Raw genomic sequence first — 20,871 nt, forward strand, 5'->3', positions numbered from 1 at the left:
TCTGAAGGACTCATCTACTCCACAACAATTCTGACTTCAGTTCCATAGCAGATTGCTGGGATATCAAAATACTAATTTTCAGCAGACTAAAAATTCTGGATCAAACTATTTCCAAGAGCAATGAACAACTCAAATATTGGCCATAGCTTGACAACTAGAATTTTTCAGACAGGAAACTTACACTATTTCTCTCTAACAAAGTATTCTCTGTATTACAATCCCCTAGAAAGTACAGTGCACAAGCATGCCAAGAGTGTTTTCAAGCAGCATATTTTGAGGTCTGCTGCCTGTTGCACACTTAGGACTCTGTCTACATGCCATAGTAAAACTAGCAGATTATCCACCTTCCAGTGATATCAGTCACTGAAACAGAATGACATTCAAAAGTATTCCTTACTAGGGATAATTCCCTAAAGCGTATTTAGGCAATGAAAAGTCTTGCCAGAGTTATTATTTCAGACTAAATGGTCTTCACTAAAATACACAGAAGCTACTTCAATTACAAATAAATTACAAGAATTTCAGAGACCAAATGCAGAAGTCTGCAGACAGTGCCCTGCAGATATATACAACAGTTTTACTATGTGAAATATACTGCCTCAACAGAAATTGTAGGAGACAATTATAGTCCAACATGATTTTTTTAAAATAATAAAAATAGATAAATAGCAGCTGACCTTAATAAACATTAATGATTTTCTTTCCCATGACACTACACACTTTGTTTCTCCCTGAACAAGCAACACTTTGAAGTCACATTGGGCACCAAACAGCTTACTATTACTTTTCTGCTCCCTGAGTAAAGCTTTTCCTCTTTCTTTAAAGAACCAAGTAATTTCATAAACAGCAAAAATAAACCCAAAAAGCTAACCCCCAAAAGATTAAACTGGTTGAAATTAACATTCACATTAAAGGAATCTTGTCCTAAACTACTACTTCCAGCCCTTCCCTAAGCTCGGATCAGTTTTATAAGAGTTAACATTTGTTTACATGCTCTTTGAATTTTTTAGAGGCAGCTTTTATAATACTGTGCATTTTTTCAAGGAAGATTTCCCTTTTTAAAAAACATCCAGAAAGACAGCGTAACTAAATAAAATACTGTAAAGAAGTTTATATCTGAGAATTAACACCAGTTTGGGGGCTGAAAATAACAGTATTCAATTATTTTTTAGTAACTGCTAACATATTGTAGCAAATTATGGCTAATGGAACAAGACTAGACCTTGCACACACTAGAGTCAGCAGGCAGCATGAACTCCTGTCCATTTCTTTAAGTGTATTTCCTCTAGTTACAGCTCCATTTCTGTTTCCACCTTCGTTCAAATGTTATCCATATTAAACATTGGAAGTCATTAATAAAAACATTATCTGAAAAGTTTCTTAGCTGCTTCGCAGAATCAACACATGCAACAGGGGTTAAGTGTTTAAGCATGTCTTCCTGCTTACCCTTACTACAGAAGTGAAACTGCAGAGCGCCAATTTAGTCCTTTCTCCTTCACCTCCCCCCTAAAAAATATCCTCCCCTCCAGTACAATACACATCTAAATTCCACAAGCAGCACAGCTTTTTGGCACATCATGAATTTGTTTTAGGCCTTCAAAAGATGGATTACCCCCAAACCCCATAAGAAAGTATATATAAAAGGCAAGAAATAGATACCAATTAACCTTCTTGTAGCTCTTCTGACTTGGCAGGACTAACATAAATTATGAGATGTCAAAAAAAATCAAACTAACTCCCTCTTATACATAGGGAAAATCCACCTGAAAGTTACAGCGCTTACTGTCACTCCATTTAAAAAGCCATTTTTAAAAGTAGTTTTAAGAAAAGTTCAATTTGAGATTTTGAAGTATCAGGTTCATGATTTAATGTGCAATTCATCAGAAGGCAAGCAGTTTATAACCCCAGTACTTCATCTGAATAATCAGATTGTCTTATAAAGCATAAAATACTCTATAAATACTTTTTTCCATGCCATTGTTATTGCTGCATAATACATCTTTATTCCTCCCTCCCCCCAGAAGAGTTATGATTCTCGCTCATGAGACGTCCAGCTTTCTCTTGAACTCAATTCTGCTGTTTCAGAATAAATTTCTTCCTCTCCTGGACCAAAAAGAGTCAACTTTACAATCGTAGATGCCCTAACATAACTGTCACTGAAAGAATGTGACAAGATGCAGCCAAAACATACCTAAGAGCAGACCCCCAAAACTCCAGAGGTTTTCTGTCCATATCTGTAATTGTGGGCCTGATGCAGAAATTAGGAATAAAATAAAAATTAAGAATAAAAATTTTGTTCTGGAAAAGAAGAAAGGAAAAATGGGACATACAACAGTAAAGCAAATTGCATTGTTGTTTTACACCTTGGTTCCCAAAATTTAAAATTCTGAAGTGTCTCTTAAATCATTTGATTTAACTTGGACAGCACAGGCTGTTATATTTCCTGCAGCTATGTCTGCATTCAACCTCATAACCTGTTTTTGACTGAAATATTGTGCATCTGGCTAGTTTACAGCTTTCAGATGACAGGCAATGTTGATCTGGATACACTAAGAGACAGCAAATTCACCATTTCCAATGATAACTTAGCCATTCAAATAAAACTGTCACTGATAAAAAGTGATTTATCATTTGAATGTTGTTACTCAGCTTCCTGCCACTACTTGTTCCTTTATTTTTCCCCACTAGGGATTCTTCCTAGCTATCATTCTTCCCCAAACCAGCATCTAAACTGTACTAGAATCACCTAGGGGTTTTACAGTAAACAAAGAAAATTTCTGACCTTCACTGGACAGCATTTTCTCTAGTCCTCTTACATTTCTGTATTCTTTTAATTTTCTAACTTTTTATAAACAGGGTCATCAGTAAGTCTTGATCTCTCAGTAATCAGTGCTCTACAGAGAAAATCCCTGCTTCTCAGAAATAAGGGTATTTTTTTGTTTTTTACCCGCAAGTTTGCCCTGAAGGACAATTTTACAGTAGAGCTAAGCCAACCTAACTGCAGCCTAGATCAACAAAGGCAGTTCACTTCCCTCTATTATTCCCCTTCCTTTTTCCCCTCTCACCTCACAGTTGTTCAGTTCAGCCAATCAATCCTTCAAAAGAGTGATTATTTTTCTGTCACTTTGGCTTCCTGAACCAGCCCTCCACGAGTCAACCAGTGCTGCACAAGGAAGCAGTGGGAGCACACAGGAAAAAGTCAGACTGCTGGTTTTGGCAACAGCTTGTAGCTAATTAGCTCCATTATTTTGTAATATTGCGTCTTCAGATACTCACCTACAAACACTAAAATCACAGTTCCTTGATCTTTTTCTTAGTTTTACTACTTGGTTTTGGCTGTGTTAATTCACATCTGAATGGACAGAGCTGCCTGAGTAATTCAAGTAAATGAATATGATCACCCTACACCACCATTATTTACCAACTATTATGACAGCAGCATTTTACATAACATGTTACATTTACTTCCTTATTCATTAACAATAATGGTAAACCATATCAGGCCTAATACAGATTGCCATAAAACTCATTGAAAACATCAGTTCGTTGAAGATTCCCATTTACTAGTGATTTGGAAACCCTTCAGTCTTTTAACACTCCTTTTAAACCTTGACAAGTATCAGTCACATGCAATATTCTATCAAGTCAGTCACAAAATCTCATCTATTGAGTTGGAGTGCATACAAAGTACAGGGCAAAGGGGAGATTTGGAAAGTGAAGTAAGCAAGAAATGCACCTCCTGGAAGATCAATGGAATACCCTGAACTCAACTATTTGAAGTGCAGGACTCAAATATCCAGGCATCACACAAACAGTAAATTGGAGGACTACCATGGAAGAGTCAATTTGTGGCAAAATTGAGCTAAGAGTTAGCTTGGGCTCTCCTGACTGTTCTGGACCCAACGCATTGACTCTCTCTTCCAGTGGCTGGGGCTCTGCATGGGCCTGCCCTCCTCAGCAAGCTAGCACAGCAAAGCCAACTCCCTATTTGCAAGAAAAATTAAACTAACATGATCATCCTTATTTTCAGTGTTTTGGGGGAGAGCACACAATATGCCACTTAACTGCCTCTACCGATCTCAAAAAAGAGGAAAGGCTTGACAATTAGTTTTCTGTAAACTCATGTTGTCCAATATTTGTAGCATATTTCTGTCCGCTTTTCCACTATTTCCCTGTGACTGCTATTAAAGGATATTTCCCAAGTATTTCCAATTTTACCAAAAAATGGCATCAGAGCTTGAGATCTTCTCAGGATTTCTTTGGTTTTGGGCAAGGTTTACATTGTGGTACCTTGCACAGCAGACTCAACTGATTTAATGTGTTCATCTACAGCAAATGGTATTTGAATCCGGCTTGGCTGCTAGACTGACAGGATTATCAGCATGACTGCCCTCAAGCAAGCATATTTACACACAACCTTTCAGAAAAGACAACATTAACAGCATCCCTTTCATTCTCTCCAAGGGGCCAATAGCACTGTTAAGCCTGTAGTCCCTAAAAGAATCTCAACTTTTTACACTTCATTTACAGTTTGTCCATGTATTATATACTCCAATTTGACTAGTCATTTTGACACTGAATTCAGTCAGATTGGGCTCTGCTGACTCAGTCAAGAACCATGACTTTCTAGCTGTCAAACACTCATAAAAGATGACCCAATTTTCATTGAAACTATTGTTATCAGTTTTTATTCAACACTGAAGTTACAATCTTTTGAAATATCAAGCTATATATACCCAGTTTGCAAAATCCTTTTTTTGACCACGATACATGATCAAGACGCAAACACTGGTCCCTCCTAGCGATTATTAATTTCTTTTCTTATAGTGCCATTCTGGTTGTGTAAGATCTCAAATGCAGTTATTTCAAAAAGGATGAAAGATTTTGGTTTTTAAAAACAAAACCAAAAAAAAATCACTATCTATAGGTCAGATAATATCTTACTATTTGCACATGGCACTGCCAACACACCACCCAAGCTGAATGCATTTATAAACATGTTTTTTCCTTCCAAGTTATAGAATAATCAACACATCCACTCTGTTCTGTTAATTCAGACTTCATAGTTCTGCGTTACCACTAACAGAACAAGGGAATGTCTCTCTCAGAAAAGGTTATAATCTGTGATTTTAGCATTATACCATTTGATTCACTCCAACAAAGTTTCAGTTAACACCAACTCTCCTCAAAAAATTTTCAGCTATGCTTTCCTACTACCAAGTACTGATTTAATTACACCAAGTACTAATTTTAAGTGCATAATATACAGATGCATACAAAGCAATGAAAGTGTCTTTTAACACTCTTTGTAGAGACCAAATGGCACCCAGACTATGGCAGGAGAAAGAGCAAATGAGCACATCTAACACTAAATAGTATTTTCTGAAGTTTTACCTACTGTAAAGGGACAAGACCATCATGAATTTTCTTTAGCTACAAGCCTCACAAATCACAATTTACCTCACAAATTACTGCCCATCAGTCTACCCTCATATCCTCAACCCAAACAGCCTACTGCAAAGCATATGTGTTCCTTTATAATTTGCATCAGCTGCTAAGCCCCTGGAAATCTTTCTGCTCAAAGCAGAAAGCTCCACAAATTTCCTACTAATTCTTCATTGGTTCCTAATTATGAAGAACTAATTCCTCAGATTCTGTCTCCTATACAGAAAGTGGTTTTTTTCCAGAATATAAGTCTTACCTGTTGCGTTTTCCTAAACTCTTCAAGTAGTTTTAAGGCCATATCATAATCTTTTAGTAAGTGGTAAGCAATAGCATATCCAATCCAGGAAGCTCTTTGTGTGGGGCGCAGCTGAAGTAGCTGGTATCTTGTCTCCTTCAGTAAAAGAAAAGCAATTTAAAAAGAACAGAGACGTTAAAAACAGTTACTCCACCTTTCTCATTATTTACTACCAGTAAGGCTAATATTCTAAAATATCTTTCTTAAGCCCTAGGCATTTTTTAAAAATTCTAACAGCAAAGGGAAAACCAGCATGTTTCTGTCTCATAAATCTGGGGGCTACCTTCTGAGTATAGGAGTAATTGCAAAAAGCATAAAATCTGTTTGTTGGGACAGAGGTGGTATAATTTTCAAAAGTACTTCTTAAGGGCCTAAATTACTTCCAAAGGCTGAGCTTTGAAATCTCAGAGAAGGATTTCTGTTAAAAAGCATGAGCTCACTGCCACTGGAAGAGCAGTTCCACTCTCCTCAAGTCCAGGCACATGGTCCTCATACTGCTGCAGCACTTCTCAGACTCCCTTCCCCAAGTCAAATTACATCCGAAAATCAGTTATTCCCTTTTCCCACATTAGCAAATTCAACATCCACAGTGAAAGAGACCAACTAATACCAAAGCCCACAATCCAGTCCTCTACTTCACATGAACTAGAGAATGGAAGATAAGCAGCACTCATCCCTTTCACAGCCAAGTTAAATTCAGCCATTCTGAAACCACTAACTCTGGTTTTAGATAAATTTTAAGGTTTTATTCATGATAAAATCAGTATTGGGATTCAAGAAATCAGCCATCATGTGGCAAGTTTCACACATACTTGAAAGAAACAAGATAGTGTGTTTCTCACAAAAAACACCTTCAGTATATGCACCGGAAACACCATCTGCAGTACTTCACAATAGCACAGTAAGCACTCCCACTTGCTAAGCTTTAAATTCTTATCCTTTTTATTTTCATTATTTTAGTGAAAAAATAATTGAGAATGATATATAAGGTGATCCACAACTCAAATTGTACAGAATAACTGCACTTCTAGTTCTGTTCTCAACATTACATGGAGCTCTGCTGCAATATGCTTTCATGCTTTCCTAAACAAGAGCTTAAAACACTTCTGAAACATCAAAACCAAGTAGCAACAGAATTACTACCAATAAAAGACTTAATAATGCAATACAGTAACAAGAGAATGCTAACAATAATAAATAGGAATTCAAAGAGAATACTTACTCTATACCCTTCTAAATCCCTCATCTGAATCTGCAACAGAGATAGATCCCTCAAGATCTGTAGATTATCTTTATCTAGTTTGAGTGCATTCCGGTAACACTTGATGGCTTCATCGTATTTCTTATCAGAACGTTGCAAAAGACCATAAACATGCCAACCTAATGCACATTAAGGAAGATACATTCACAACCTTCACAAAGTAACTGCAGCGCATTTGTGTTACAGACCAAAGAACTTGACATCTTCCTTGAAGATTAGCACCCTGAAGTTTGATTACTGCTGCCAGACTCTACTGACACATTTTAAATATTAAATGTTTCCAAACAAGCAATGAAGTCTCATTTAAATATCTTCTGCTAAGTCATATTCATAACCCCACAAAACAGTTATGCAAACTAAATGATTCAAGCTCCATATGACCCAGAAGAATTATTCCTAGAGTTGTATTGTTTAAAACATTACTGTAAATACAGTAGGATTTCTTACTCCTAGAAGTACGCTGATTGTATTGTTAGAATGAGATGCAAGTTTTACCTTTCCTCCCTTGCCTATCTGTAACCTCAATTAGTTTCCAATTTTACAGTAAGGGATAAACACAAAGCTACGCTTTATTCATTAACATAAGGAAATCTTAGTATTTTCTGTGCATCAAGTCTTTGTCACATTCTCAACATCTCAGATTTCCATCAGCATTGTGTCGTTTCAGTACTTTCCTTTCACAAGCATCCTTTTTATCCTGGAAAGATTCTGAATTCAAAGCATGAAACAAACATACATCATAGCAACGCAATACAATGCGTGTGTTTACATCAGTCTCCAAAAGTCACATTAAAAGAAAGATTACTTGACATTATCTACCTTTTGTTACTCCAGGTTACTAGTTGCTCACTAAGGCAACATCTTCCACAGTAGTAAATCTGGACTTACTTTGATTTTCAAATTTTCTCTCAAGAAACTCTCCCATGTGCCCCTGAAGCTGCAAAACACAGCAAATCTTAGGAGAGGTATATGCATCCTTCACCTGCTTTCAATAAAAATGGCACAAATAACTTGGTATGCTGATAACCAAAATATTTAAAAGTTCTTATGCTATTGAATTGAAACAGAAACAACCATTCCTTCCAAAGAAACAATCATTTCTAAACTTTGCATCTCAAAAAGTCAAGGAAGCACAAAAAAATTCAATGGGTTAAACTCGTCAAATTAATCAAAGAAACAGAACCGTTAAGTTCCCTTTTTCTAAGAAAGGCTCATATACTGAACTAAGTTCTATGTATGAAGATATAAAGCAGGTTTGAAGTTATTAAAAGGAAAAGATACACAAGACTCCAGTCAAAAGAAAAGACTTGTGAGAATTAAGTCTGAAGGAAACTTCCAGTATACAAACAAGAGACCCTGTTTCATATTTCTATGGGAACACAAAATTAATTTCAGGCAGCTGAAGCACACAAGAACTCCACATGCATCTTTGAGACTACTAGGAGAGCTCCTATTGCTGCTGTGAAGATTGAAGACTAAACATGAAAGGGGAACAAAATGAGTTTGGATACAGTTACAGCAGTTGGACTAACATCGCTACTTGTTTCTATAAATCCTACCTTGCCTAATTGAGCTCAAGTATTCAGGACATGGATCAAAGCTAAATGTAGCATCTTCATACGCCTCAAAACTACTGATATTTTAGATTTTCACCTAGAGCAAGACAATTCAGCTCCTAAGAATTTATGTGCACTTTAACAGCATACTTAAACTAAGATGATGCTTTGAATAATTTAATCAGGCATCATTACCATTCCTGGATTTAATAGGTAATCTGAGTTAATCTTTCATAAATCACATTCTTCACTAAGCAATCAGGTAAAGAAAAACATAAACCCATTCAGAAGTACAATAATCAAGACTAAGCCTAAGAAATTTTAACAGCTGATAAAACCAGCAAAGCACAGCACCACCAATTTATTACAGTAGACAGACATCTCTGGGCAGTCTGGCCTGTGTTCCTACAGTGCCTTGTCTGTAACATGTCACTATCTGAAACATTTATTCTTGAAATTAATGTAGATCTCTGACCTGATCATTACTTAGGTTGTATCCGAGACCACATCAGAAATAATTTGCAGTTTGACGAGAAAATTTCTGTATTTTTAAACAATTTTACAGCCAGCATTTTCCCCAAAATCTCAATATGGGCAACTATAGAAGAATTAAAACCTACTCCTCCTCTAGTAAGTCACAACACTGAAGTGACCAGCTGTATTTTACACATAATCTACCAGGTGCTCTCTAAAAAGTACAGATGATAAAATATACCAAAAGTACCTTCAAATGTTAAATACACGCATATATATATATATATATATATGAACCCATAGATGTACTGCACTTGCTCAAAACCAGCTACTGGAACAAGATTACTTTAGTGGCTACCCCCTGCCTTCCCCTTTAAAACCATAGTCAACTGGCTCACGGATATGTGATTAACAGAAGACCAGTCCATTATTTAACCTAAGATTTAGACAAAACATGTGAATATCTATAGTGAACAGGAGAGAGTTTGAAAAATATTAACAGATATTTTTATAACTGAACTATATTATATAAAAATATATATAATTATATATATAATTCATAACTGATTATATTATAACTGAATGTTACAGATAGGTGGCGGAACACAGCCTTGGGAGAAGGGACAGACATCCTAAATAAGTCAAGCTGAGGCATAACAAGATAAGCTTAAGGGCAGCCAAACAGCTAAGGAGACCAAACTGAAATTTATTTGAACCATGCGTGAACTACCCTGATTAGCATAGTAAAAGATCCACCCTTGAACCAAGAAAGCCCCCTACTAAGGGAGCTCCTCCCCACAGAACATGCCCAGTGAAAAAAAAGAATACTGTACCTTTAAATGGACATAAAGCTTGTAAGAACCAATGAGAATGGTTGGTGTGACTAAACATAATTGTAAACCATTGTTCAAAGTGCATAAAATGTTTTACTATGTATTAAAAGGTGTGCTGGCTTTGTGGATTTACCACCCAGCACCTATCTCTGCACAGACATGCAATAAATAAATGCCTGGTCTGGCTGTGTGAACCAGGGCTGTGCTCTCTTTGTGAGCCAGCAGCTTCTGACAACCCATGGGGCTGCCACAGTACCCTGCCAGGATCGACCAACGGCTCCAGGCAAAGCGGCTCTGCCAGACAAATTCCAGCGGTCTCTCCCAAATAAATTCCAGCGTGTGCTGACCTTTTTGATCAGGGACTTAGTACAACCAGCCCCAGAGCCAGAACAACCAGTGACTCAATGGTGCATCATATAGAGGTATTTCTTGGGTGAGAGGGGGGCAACTGGGAATTGAAAAAGTAGCAGCAGGATTTTTTCAGTCTGGGCCCTACGTAAGACAGACCAAGATGATATGCAGCAGGAGCTGTTTGTACACAGGTTTACACACTTGGTTTTTTGGATATGTGTGTGAAAATAGGGACTGGAAGGCTACGCATTTATAATTATATTCTTTTATATATATATATAATTAAATTCTTTTCAGTACCAAAATATGTTCATCTGCTTCTGCAAAAACGCCCCTTCACTCTCCTCTCAGATGCATCCTGAAGAATTTTAGTAAGTTTGGAAGTGATCCCTTGACTACAGATAAAATGATATTGCAACCACTAGTGGCCAAATTATAAACTGGGGAATGGTGAATGGTGGACAACTGATGTTTTGTTGCCAGCTGGGGCAGTGGAATGAAATGCCTCCTACTGATGCTTTTATGACTTTGCATAGAGAACCATACATTCAGAAGCGTAAATGGAGGGGCGGGGGCGGCGGCAACATGTTGCTGCCAGGTGCTAGAAAGAAAGAATGGGACTGCGGGGAGGGGTGTGTGTAGATTTGCAATTGTTGGTATCTACAGCCCCACCCCTTTATGGTACAAATGCAGGATACTTAAAAGAGATGAAAACTTTAATCCTGTTTCTAGCAGGCTTGCTCTGAGACAAGCCGTCGAGGTGGAAGGCTTACCAGTTTTTGTACATGTGCCATTTGTCTCCAGTTCAATAAATCAGAGGTAACAATCTGTCAGCTATTTTCAGGAAAACCCTGATAGAAAGTACCAGCTTTTGGAAAACATGGCCCTAAAGAAAGTCCATCAGCTTTTTATGAGTGGTTATGAGGTAGCCAAGAGTGGATGGATTTAAACCCAGATGAGAAAGCTACTCACAAAGCATTTAACATGTTGTTCACTGGAAAATAGTCACAAAATGTAAGAAAAGTTACAGGAAGTCGATGGGGTAGGAGAAGAGTCTGTTCTGCAGTTGATAGAGATAGCATATCAAGTGTGTAAGTGTGTAACAACTCAGAAGAGAAATAAAGCAACACAAAGAACAGAGTAAGATGAAATTGCAAACATCTCTATTGACAGCACCTATAACTGAGACTGCTACAGGTAAGAGAGGAATAGGGAGAAGAAAGCGGTTGGGAAGAAACCAGCAAGGTCACACACCCTTAGGACCAAAACAGTGTGCTATACGCAGAGGGGAAAAAGAAAAGAAAAAAAGGATAGTGGAAGAATAAGGGCCCTACCTGGCAGGAAAGATTGAGTCACAGGACAATATTAAAATTTTCCCAGCTGATCCCCTGGTTCCAGTTCAGCTGGGGAACAAAACTATTAATGTCCTAGTGGATACAGAAACAACATATTCATTCAGTTATAACTAGCTGTCGGGGTTCTTTAAGTAATAGCTATATGCCAATTGTGGAGTAATGGGAAAGTGAGATTTGAAAACATTTCAAAAACTGATGGAATGTAAAATTGAAAGTGAAACCAACCCATGAATTCCTCTATATGCCAGAATGCCCCTTACCCCCTTCTTAGGGTGAGATCCATTGTGTAAATTAAGAGCACAGAAACCTTTCTCTGATAAGACAACATAGCTACACCTGCTGAAGGGAAACATGTGAAAGGCTCAAATCTGTTTATTAACAGAGAAACAACAGAGAGATGCAAATAACCCAGAGGAAATTTTGGATGCTGTAACATCCACCTTATGGGCAACCAACAGACTTGGAAGAACAAAGAACGCAGTACCAGTAAAGATTGAATTAAAACCCAGAACACAACTTGTCAGAAAAAAACCAAAACAATAGCCTATTAAGTTAGAAGCTTTAATAGGCTTAGAACCACTAATAAGTAATTTTATTAAATATGGATGATTGAAGCTGTGTCAATCTGAATATAATACCCTGACCTTAACAGTTAGAAACCCCAAAATCAGTAATACCAATTGGTGCAAGATCTGAGGGAAATTAATTAAATCACAGTCAACATACATCCTGTGGGTTTGGACCTCTATATCTTGGTATCATCCTGACCTAATAACAATATCTATTTTATAGTATTGCATTTGAAGGATGCCTTCTTTTGCATATCCTTGGAGGAGGGGAGACAAAAATCCTGCATTTGAATGGGAAAACCCAACAACAGGACAGAAAGTTCAACTCTGCTTGGCTATGTTACTTCAGGGATTCAACAATAGCCCTACTTTGTTTGGTACTGTATTGGCCAAAGAATTGGCAGCACTGGCAAGGTAAGAACTCTTTCATTACCTGGCTTCAATATGTAGATGACAATTCTACTGGGAGCCACAACGGAACAGGATATCATGCAGCCACCGTTAGCTTACTGAATTTCTTGGGACTTGCTGGGTACTGAGCACCACAGAAAAAAGCACACATTGCTCAGCCAACTGTAAAATATCCGGGGTCTGAGACTTCACAGGATGAGAGAGGACTGGGAACAGAACAAAAGGAGGCGATATGCCACACAGCCCTTCCAAAATTGAAGAATTAAGAGGACTTTTAGGAATGGCCAGGTGGTATCACCTGTGGATATGAAATTTCAGTTTAATTGCTAAACCATATATGCTGCAAAGGGTCTGAAGAAATTCCTTAATGGACTCCTGAATGTTGTAAAAGCTGTGACACTACAGAATTACAACTTGAGGGCCCTCACACTAGGATTCCCAGACTTGAGTAAACCTTTCACTTTGTATGTGTATGAAAAACAACATGTGGCCTTAGGAGTTCAAACTCAAACCCCTTGAAGGCTGGAAAAGGCCAGTGGCATACCTCTTTAGGCAATTAGATGAGGTGAGCAATGGATGGCCCAACATGCCTCAGAGCAGTGGCAGCAAGTGTCTTAATTACAGAAGCTCAAAAATTGACTTTGGGACAACCTGTTATTGGTTTTATGCATTGTGCTGTTTTGGCAGTATTGAAGCAGAAAGGCCATCACTGGTTTTCCCCAAACAGACTGATTCAGTATCAGGCATCCTTGATCAAACCAGATGATGTCACTTTGAAGGTGACTTTCGTCCTAAAGCCTGCAACCCTACTCCCTGTTCATGAAAATAATAAATTGGAATAAAACCTGTTTACGTGTCACAGAACAGGTGTACCCCAGCCAACTAGATCTGAAATACACCCTTAGAGAATCCAGACTGGGAGTTATTCACTGATGGAAGCAGTTTTATGGACGACAGAGAGCCAAAAGCAGGATAGGCTGTGGTAACTTTGAAAGGTGAAATGGAGATGAAGCTGTTATCTGTCAAAATATCAGCTCAGAAACCTGAAATTGCTGCATTGACTCTAGCCCTGGAACGGTCTGAAGATAAACGAGTCAAAATATGCATCTGAGGTGGTACGTGCTCATGAGGCCATCTGGGAAGACGACAGCTTTTATCTTCACAAGGAACTCCAATCAAACATGGGAAAAAAAATTTAAGATTCTTATGTGCAGTTCAAAAATCAAAAGGAGTATCTGTGACTGACTGCAGCGCTCACCAGAACGAAAAATCAGATGTAATTAGGGGTAATCAAAGAGCAGACGAAGCCACAAAACAAACAGCTCTATCGAATTCTATAACGGAAGCCTTGATTCCTATTGAGAAAGTATTAAGAGAGCCTCCAAATTACTCTGAAAGGGATGATCAACTGGCAAAACTTCTGAATTGTACCAAAATTCAAAATGGACGGAAAACAGACAATAGACAAATTATAGTTATTGCTCCCATTAATGAGGGAATCAAAAAATAAAACTCACCAGGAAACCCATATGGGAGCTAGAACAAGTGGCAAGCATAAGACCTTATGCTGTAGAGCCAAGAATGCAACAGCTTGCTAATATTGTGAAACAATGCCTGATTTGTCACAAGTAATCCAAAGATACAGAAAATGCCCCCTCCAGGGTAAGTTAAGATCGGACATACTCCAGGGGAGTACTGGCAAATAGATTTCTCTGAGTTACTAAGATGTAATTGGTATAAATATCTGCTGGTTCTTGTAGATACCTTTTCTGGATGGGTAGAAGCTTTCCTGTGTTGAATGAACAAGGAAAGAGAAGTAATCAGTGTTATTGAAAGAAATTCTTCCTAGGTTTGCAATACCCAAGAGGATACCATCAGATAATGGGCCTCATTTTATTGCTAAGGTAGTGCGGGAAATTGCCAAATTTTCAGTTTGATTGGGACTTACATACACATTGGAGGCCACAATCTAGTGGGAAACTAGAGAGAACGAGTCAAACTCTGGAAAGACAAATCTTAAAATTACACCAGGAAACCCAAATGAATTGACAGATATCTTCACCATAGCTTTATCAAGAATCCAAATTACCCCCAAGGTTTGAGAAGGAATTAGTCCTTTTGAAATTTTATATGGTAAACCATACCCAGTAAGCAGCTTAACAGGGAAAGGTGATCAGATGCATATAAGCAATAATCAGATACTTACTGAATACATGCTACTGTTGGGGCACGCTATCTTCGCTTCATAGGTACCTGAACAGAAGAGCACCTGTACCTCTGGACACCCCAGTACATACCTTCCAACCAGGAGATCTAGTTTATATCAGAACCTGGAAAGATGAACCCGTAAGAGAACAGTGGAAAGGACCACATTTGGTATTATTAGTCACATCCACAGCGATCAAGGTAAACAGAATAGATTCTTGGATTCACTACACTCTAGTGAAGAGTGCCCCTCTGGAAAAGTGGAAGTCAAAAGAGACCAGACTTTTGAAACAGAAGTTAACATGAAATCAATGAACCCCACCTTGACAAACTGAGAATCAGTAGTTCATTTAGACTGTATACAAGGAGAAATGTTTTTATACTTTGTATTATAGGGAATAACATTATTACTGTATCTTTAAAAGTATACTGGCTTTCAGAAATAGAAATGAATGAACTAAAAAGGTTAATAGTCTTCTTTTACTTGGTATTACCATTACTCAAAAGTGAACGAGGACAGTCTTCCAGGTCCATGGGACCTTAATATTCACCTCAAACTGAAGAAGCAATGAGAACTGAGAAGATGACAAATTGTTGGGTCTGTACATGCTTTCCTGAACGTGCAAAGAAAGGAATGTCAGTTACAGGAATCCCTGTTCCAGCAGAAACAACTTGGCAAAATTTATGAAGAAATACTTCTTTCAATGTAAGCTCAGACAGCCAACAAGAACGGGATATAGAAATTCCTGATCACCAGAGTGGTTACCGTAAATGAGTCCAACAGTGTACTCCTCCAAAAGGCACTGGCAGATTTGACTAACAACAACATGGTTACGGTAGAAAACTATTCTAAGTGCAGTGAAATTATTAATTGGGAAGGAATTTTCAGGAATCCTGGCCTGCTCCAGAAAGAAAAGGTTGGTATTGGCTTTGCATAAAAAATGCTAGAAAAAATTTAGTGAAGAATTATGCAGGAATATATACCTTAGGAGCACTAGTTCCAAGCATTACATAACATAACAGAAAAACTAGACTCTAAAGCCTGGTCAAGAACTTATTTACAGAAGCATAAAAGAGGCTGTAATCCACTGATACAGAGACCTATATATAGCTTTTCACTCTTCTGCTCTGTGGTTCCTTCCACGGCTAGAAGGAAGCAAATTTAAAAAGATATTGTAAATATCTCTGCAATTATAGACATATTAGAAATGAAATCGCAGATACTGCTGCAGCTTTACAACAGGAAGTTAAGACAATCAGCTAACATTGCAATTCAAGATAGAATGGTTTAGATATGCTTTTAGCTTCAAAAGGGGGACTGTATACTACATTAAACACTAGCTGCTGTAGACTCATTTCTACTGATTTGAATTAAATTTGGAAACAAACTAAGATTTTGCATGAAATACAAAAGGATGTCTTTATGATCTGAAGAAACATGGAAGTGGTTAACATCTTGGTTGCCTAAATTAACCACATGGATAAAAAGGCTGCTACATTAATAATTGGATTGTTAGTGTCTGTATGTATTTATGTATTGATTCAATGTGCCTGTAAATGTTGTTCAATGTCAATAATGCAATCAGGAGATAAGGTGAGACTTATCTGAAAAAAGTATTCTTAAACAGCCTCAAAGAGGGAAACTGCAGTTTACCAGCTCATAGATACATGATTAACAAAAGGCCAGTCTATTATTTAACCTGAGATTTAGACAAAATATGTAAATACCTACAGTCAAGAACAGGAGAGTTTGAAAAATAGAAAATGTTACAGATAGTTGGCACAACATGGCCTTGGGAGAAGGGATAGACATACTAAATAAGTCAAGCTGAGGCATAACAAGATATGCTCAAGTTGCACTAAACTGAAAATTACTTGAACTATGTGTGAACTACCCTAATTAGCATAGTAAAAGATCCACCCTTGAGCAGAAGAAAGCCCCCTCCCACAGAATACAGGCAGTAAAAAAAAAGAATGCTGTACCTTTAAATGGACACGAGGCTTGGCTTGTAAGAACCAATGAGAATTAAGTGTGACTAAACGTAGTTGTAAACAATTGTTTAAAATGTATAAAATGTTTACTATGTATTAAAAGGTGTGCTGGCTTTGTGGATCCATCTCTGCACAGACATGCAATAAACACATACCTAGACAGGGTGTGTGAACTGGGGCTGTGCACTGGGTAACAAAGTGTTAGGCATTAAATTCACATAAAACAGGGAATGTTTACATTATTTCAGAGAACCTCCCAAGTTCTGTTTAGGTAGCACTGAGGATCAACAGGCCTTCAAGCTTCCATGTGAACTTCATAGCTAGTCACAAGCCTTTGCGAAGGATGTAGAAGGAACCTTTATTAAAAAGCTCAGCTTCTCATAACCTGCCTATATATTCTCCTAGTCTTTACTCTCCCCAAGTACTGAGCCCCACCATTAGGAAACATTCAGACATTTGGGCTCTTAAATGTGTGGTAATTGTAAAAGAGGTTTGCTATTCCTTTAAAATTTAGCAAAAGATGACAACTGAAAGTACTGTGACAAACCTGATGCCTAGTCTGGAATTAATCTAGTATCAGTTAGCTTGTGCACACTAGAGACATTAATTCTGCACAGACAAGACTACTCTAGAGGATTCTCTGTAGAGCTGCAACAATACACTTGAATGCAAAAAGCTGGCATTTCTTGCTTTGCCAGAGCTAGTTCTGTGGATACAGCTAAAAAAAATAAACAGCCACAACTTTGTGCCTAATAGGATTCAGATGAGTTTACACTTTCTCCGAGTTAAGAAAACAAAAATCTTTGTAGTTTTCTTAAGCTAAGGCAATTTAACAAGTCAGTAAAACAATGATGTAAATCCGCTAGAACTCCTAATCAAAAAAACCCGGGTTTTTCTAAAACTTGTCCAGGAAGAAGGTCCCTTTGACTACCCTAATCCCCAAGTCAGATCTGAAAAAGCACAGATCCTTCCAGCATTGGCAGAAAAGTCTTCTTTACAATTGTAAGAGACAGCATAAATTGCAAGCAAGAATTCCTGATGCTGATAAATCCCACTCTGGATTTTTGCTTAGGAATCAGAATCCCCCTATACTCTCCAATAACTCACCCAGATTCTATTGTTCCCTGATTTAAGGGGTGAGACTTCTTATGCACAGATTAAAGTTGCTTTGGTATTCCTTAGGTGTTCAACTTCTAAGATCAACAAGGTACAAATCACCTTTGATTGTTCTGCGGCACACCTCTAGTAACTCTGATATCCTCCACATACTTAAAGAGGTTTTTCCCAGCCTCAAGCTCCCTGGACATTTAATACAGGAATGGTTAAGACAAAGGGATGGCTGTTTACACTAGATGGCCATCAGGAAGTGTTGCCTGTGATACTAAAGGAGGATTTTTTGGTAATGTTAAAAGCTTAAATATTTAATAGGAAACCTGCCCCTTAACATGCAACTCAAACACGAACAGAACAAGTGACACATTCTGTGCAAATGTGAAACAGCCTCCTGCCTGTGGCTTAAATAGAAGACAGCTACTCCCAAAGCCCTTGGGTAGCTGTGAAGTATTTCACAGGTATAAACTTTTCGAAAACAAACTTAGAACAGAGTAGTAGCCATCAAGTCAGTAGACCTAAACTGTTACTTAAAAATCTAGTGGCAAAATAGGTATTTTCAAAGCACCTCTAGACTGGATTTATACCTTTAGGAGAGAAAAGAACTTTAGAAAAGGCCAGATTCTATAAGTCATATCTATTCTCTGTAGAAAGTTATCATCTTTTCCTAGAAGTGTAAAAAGGCGTTTTTCTTAAAAATTCTGCAAAATTGTAAAAAGGAGAATAAAACCTACTTCAAGTATTTGATTACCAATCAAAATTCACTGTACACATTTTAGATTTTATACAGACCACATTATGTACTTCAAAAGCATGTACTGATACAGCAACAAAATCATACATGCAGAAGTGAGAACTCATAGTAAAAAGATCAGGTTTTGCATTACAAAGGATACAGACATGACTCTTTACATCATTACGAAGTCCTTTACGAACAAATTCATATGCTTCTTCCTTCTTCCCTAAGCAGTTCAAGGTCAGTCCTTTCATCGCGAGCGTCTCTGTAAGAAATATCATATTATGTTTCTGACTTCCCATATGCCAGTTTCACAGTGCAGATAGCCTTTGAAGTTGTTATACAGTGAAGTTCCCCATTAAAAGATAATTTTACATCAGGATAGCAGCATGGCACAGCTGACTTATATGAAAGCATTTCCTTTCTTGAAATTGGTAAAAAGACCACTGCAGAGCATCATACAGATGTGATGAACACAGACAACACAGACCTTTTTAATTAAAAAACACATTTAACTGGCTTTAAGGGAGTCAGGAATAACCTAAAACAATTTTGGAGAGCTTCTCAATGTGTGTTCAAGTTCCAGGTAGGCAGAAAAAGAAAGAAAATCGTCAAGTTGTATCATACCATAAGAAACAGATGTCAGTCAGCTCCACTACAGTTTGCTTACAAAGCATTAGTTTTAAGAGGCATATTTCCTGCTACAGTATTTTGGAGGTAAAAGACCTTCTCTAAAGTAGTAGCATTTTAATCAACATTGCAAGACACAAGATATAAATACATCAGTTTGACTATTGCTCCCCCTCTGTCCCCATTCTTCAAGTAACAGTGTGGGAAACAAGTTGCATGTAATGCATGCACTATGCCTGAAAACTGTTCCAAATTCATATTTCAGCATTTTTTTGCTAAGTAAGAGACCACTTAAGTTTTGCCCCTGCCAGAAGATTAGTCACATTTTCACCACAGTACCGTTTTTTCCAATAGCAACATTTCCCCAGTATTAATGGCAACAGCTCATCATCTCAAGCTCAGTCATAACAGCAGTTTGAAGCTTCATCAATAGACCTGTTAAACACCATTTTCTGTAAAAGTACACCTAAAGAAAATGATAACCCAGAATGGACCAGGGTTTTAAAACAAAAAAATTGTTTTTAAGTTATCCTACATCCAAGCTGTGAAACAGAGAAAGCTAGAATGATACCTTCCCAATAATATCAGGAAGCTTCAAAAACAATATCCCCACTGTGGGAAGGAGGACAAGCTACTCCTACCTTCCCACACCAGGGAGGTAACTGTCCAGCCACAGCAATCCATCTGTTTGTCACCTTCTCACTAAATTTTTCAAATTCCTTGACTCTGAAGCTAAGTGTAACAACAGTGCAGCTTCCCATCAGCTCATTTCATTGGCTTAGTTCTGCTTCAGCTGTTCGTTCCAGGCTTTGCTCCCAAGCTTCAAAGCCATTAGTGGCTCAGAGCCCAAGTTGTATGTGGACTGCCAAGGCAGCTAGTTGTCCTGGAAAAGTTTAAGAGGCAGCAAAAGCAGAAAAGACAGAGATGGATACTGGCATGTTACAAGACGACAAATGTTAGCAGAGACAAATGCATTAGGTCAGAGCTAGGTAAGCCACTCTAGCTTTGAAGCAAGAAGGAAGCTGTACTTTTATCTGTGGGTAGTAATGAAGACAGTGAAGAAACAGCAGACACTGATGGAAGCATGAAAAGGATTAGTCAAACATTTTGCCAAGATTTGACAATGTCAAATAAAATAATTTCACTGATGCAGTACATGCACATTCCACGTTAGGTTACTTCTACAGTAGACAAACAAAAAATTTAGTGTATCAGAAAGGAAGACTGGCTGAACCATGCAACAGAAATCCTGTAATACATTGACTAGAGTACCTTATTGACGATTAAGTTCTGACAGATGTAAAAAGAAGCAACATTTTGCTGTCCTGTTTCCTGCAGTATTTATCAGAACAGGATTTCCAGATTCTGTCTTTACCTTCAAGTCTTATCAACAAGAGTATTACACCTAAGTTTGCTCCTTGTAAGTGGCAATTTGGTATGCAGTACAGAATATTTAAGAGCATGAACTTGATGAAAAAGCAAGATTTTTAATTCATTGGCAGAATGCTTTCATGCGATATTCAAAAAAAAGGCTGGGCTTGCTATTAAATAGGAATGGAATTAAAAACCACACTAGCATTCTGCCCCAGAAACCTAGAAAGACTACCTACTTGGAAGCTTCACTGAAGTGTGCTTCCACAATACATTT

General features: G+C 37.8%; 1 protein-coding gene across 8 annotated transcripts in view; it reads right to left on the reverse strand.

Annotated features, from left to right (window-relative positions):
• NAA16 (N-alpha-acetyltransferase 16, NatA auxiliary subunit) overlaps positions 1-20,871 on the reverse strand; it is a 78,549-nt gene that overhangs the window by 45,222 nt on the left and 12,456 nt on the right. For 6 of the 8 annotated variants that reach the window (XR_005102809.1, XR_005102810.1, XM_037378427.1 and 3 more), the window contains exons 3-5: positions 18,754-18,858; positions 6,963-7,120; positions 5,702-5,836 (exon numbers count right to left, since the gene is read on the reverse strand). Coding sequence is in view for 6 of the 8 variants with exons in the window: in XM_037378427.1 (XP_037234324.1) it covers positions 5,702-5,836; positions 6,963-7,120; positions 18,754-18,858 (398 nt within the window). In the remaining 2 variants the exon portion in view is untranslated. Of the gene's footprint in view, positions 1-5,701; positions 5,837-6,962; positions 7,121-7,820; positions 7,939-18,753; positions 18,859-19,864; positions 20,176-20,871 lie in introns of those variants that run through there. The other 2 variants (XM_037378425.1, XM_037378428.1) reach the window with 2 other exon arrangements.

This window comes from Falco rusticolus, chromosome 2, assembly GCF_015220075.1.
Source record: "Falco rusticolus isolate bFalRus1 chromosome 2, bFalRus1.pri, whole genome shotgun sequence".
NCBI classification, from domain to species: Eukaryota; Metazoa; Chordata; class Aves; order Falconiformes; family Falconidae; genus Falco; species Falco rusticolus.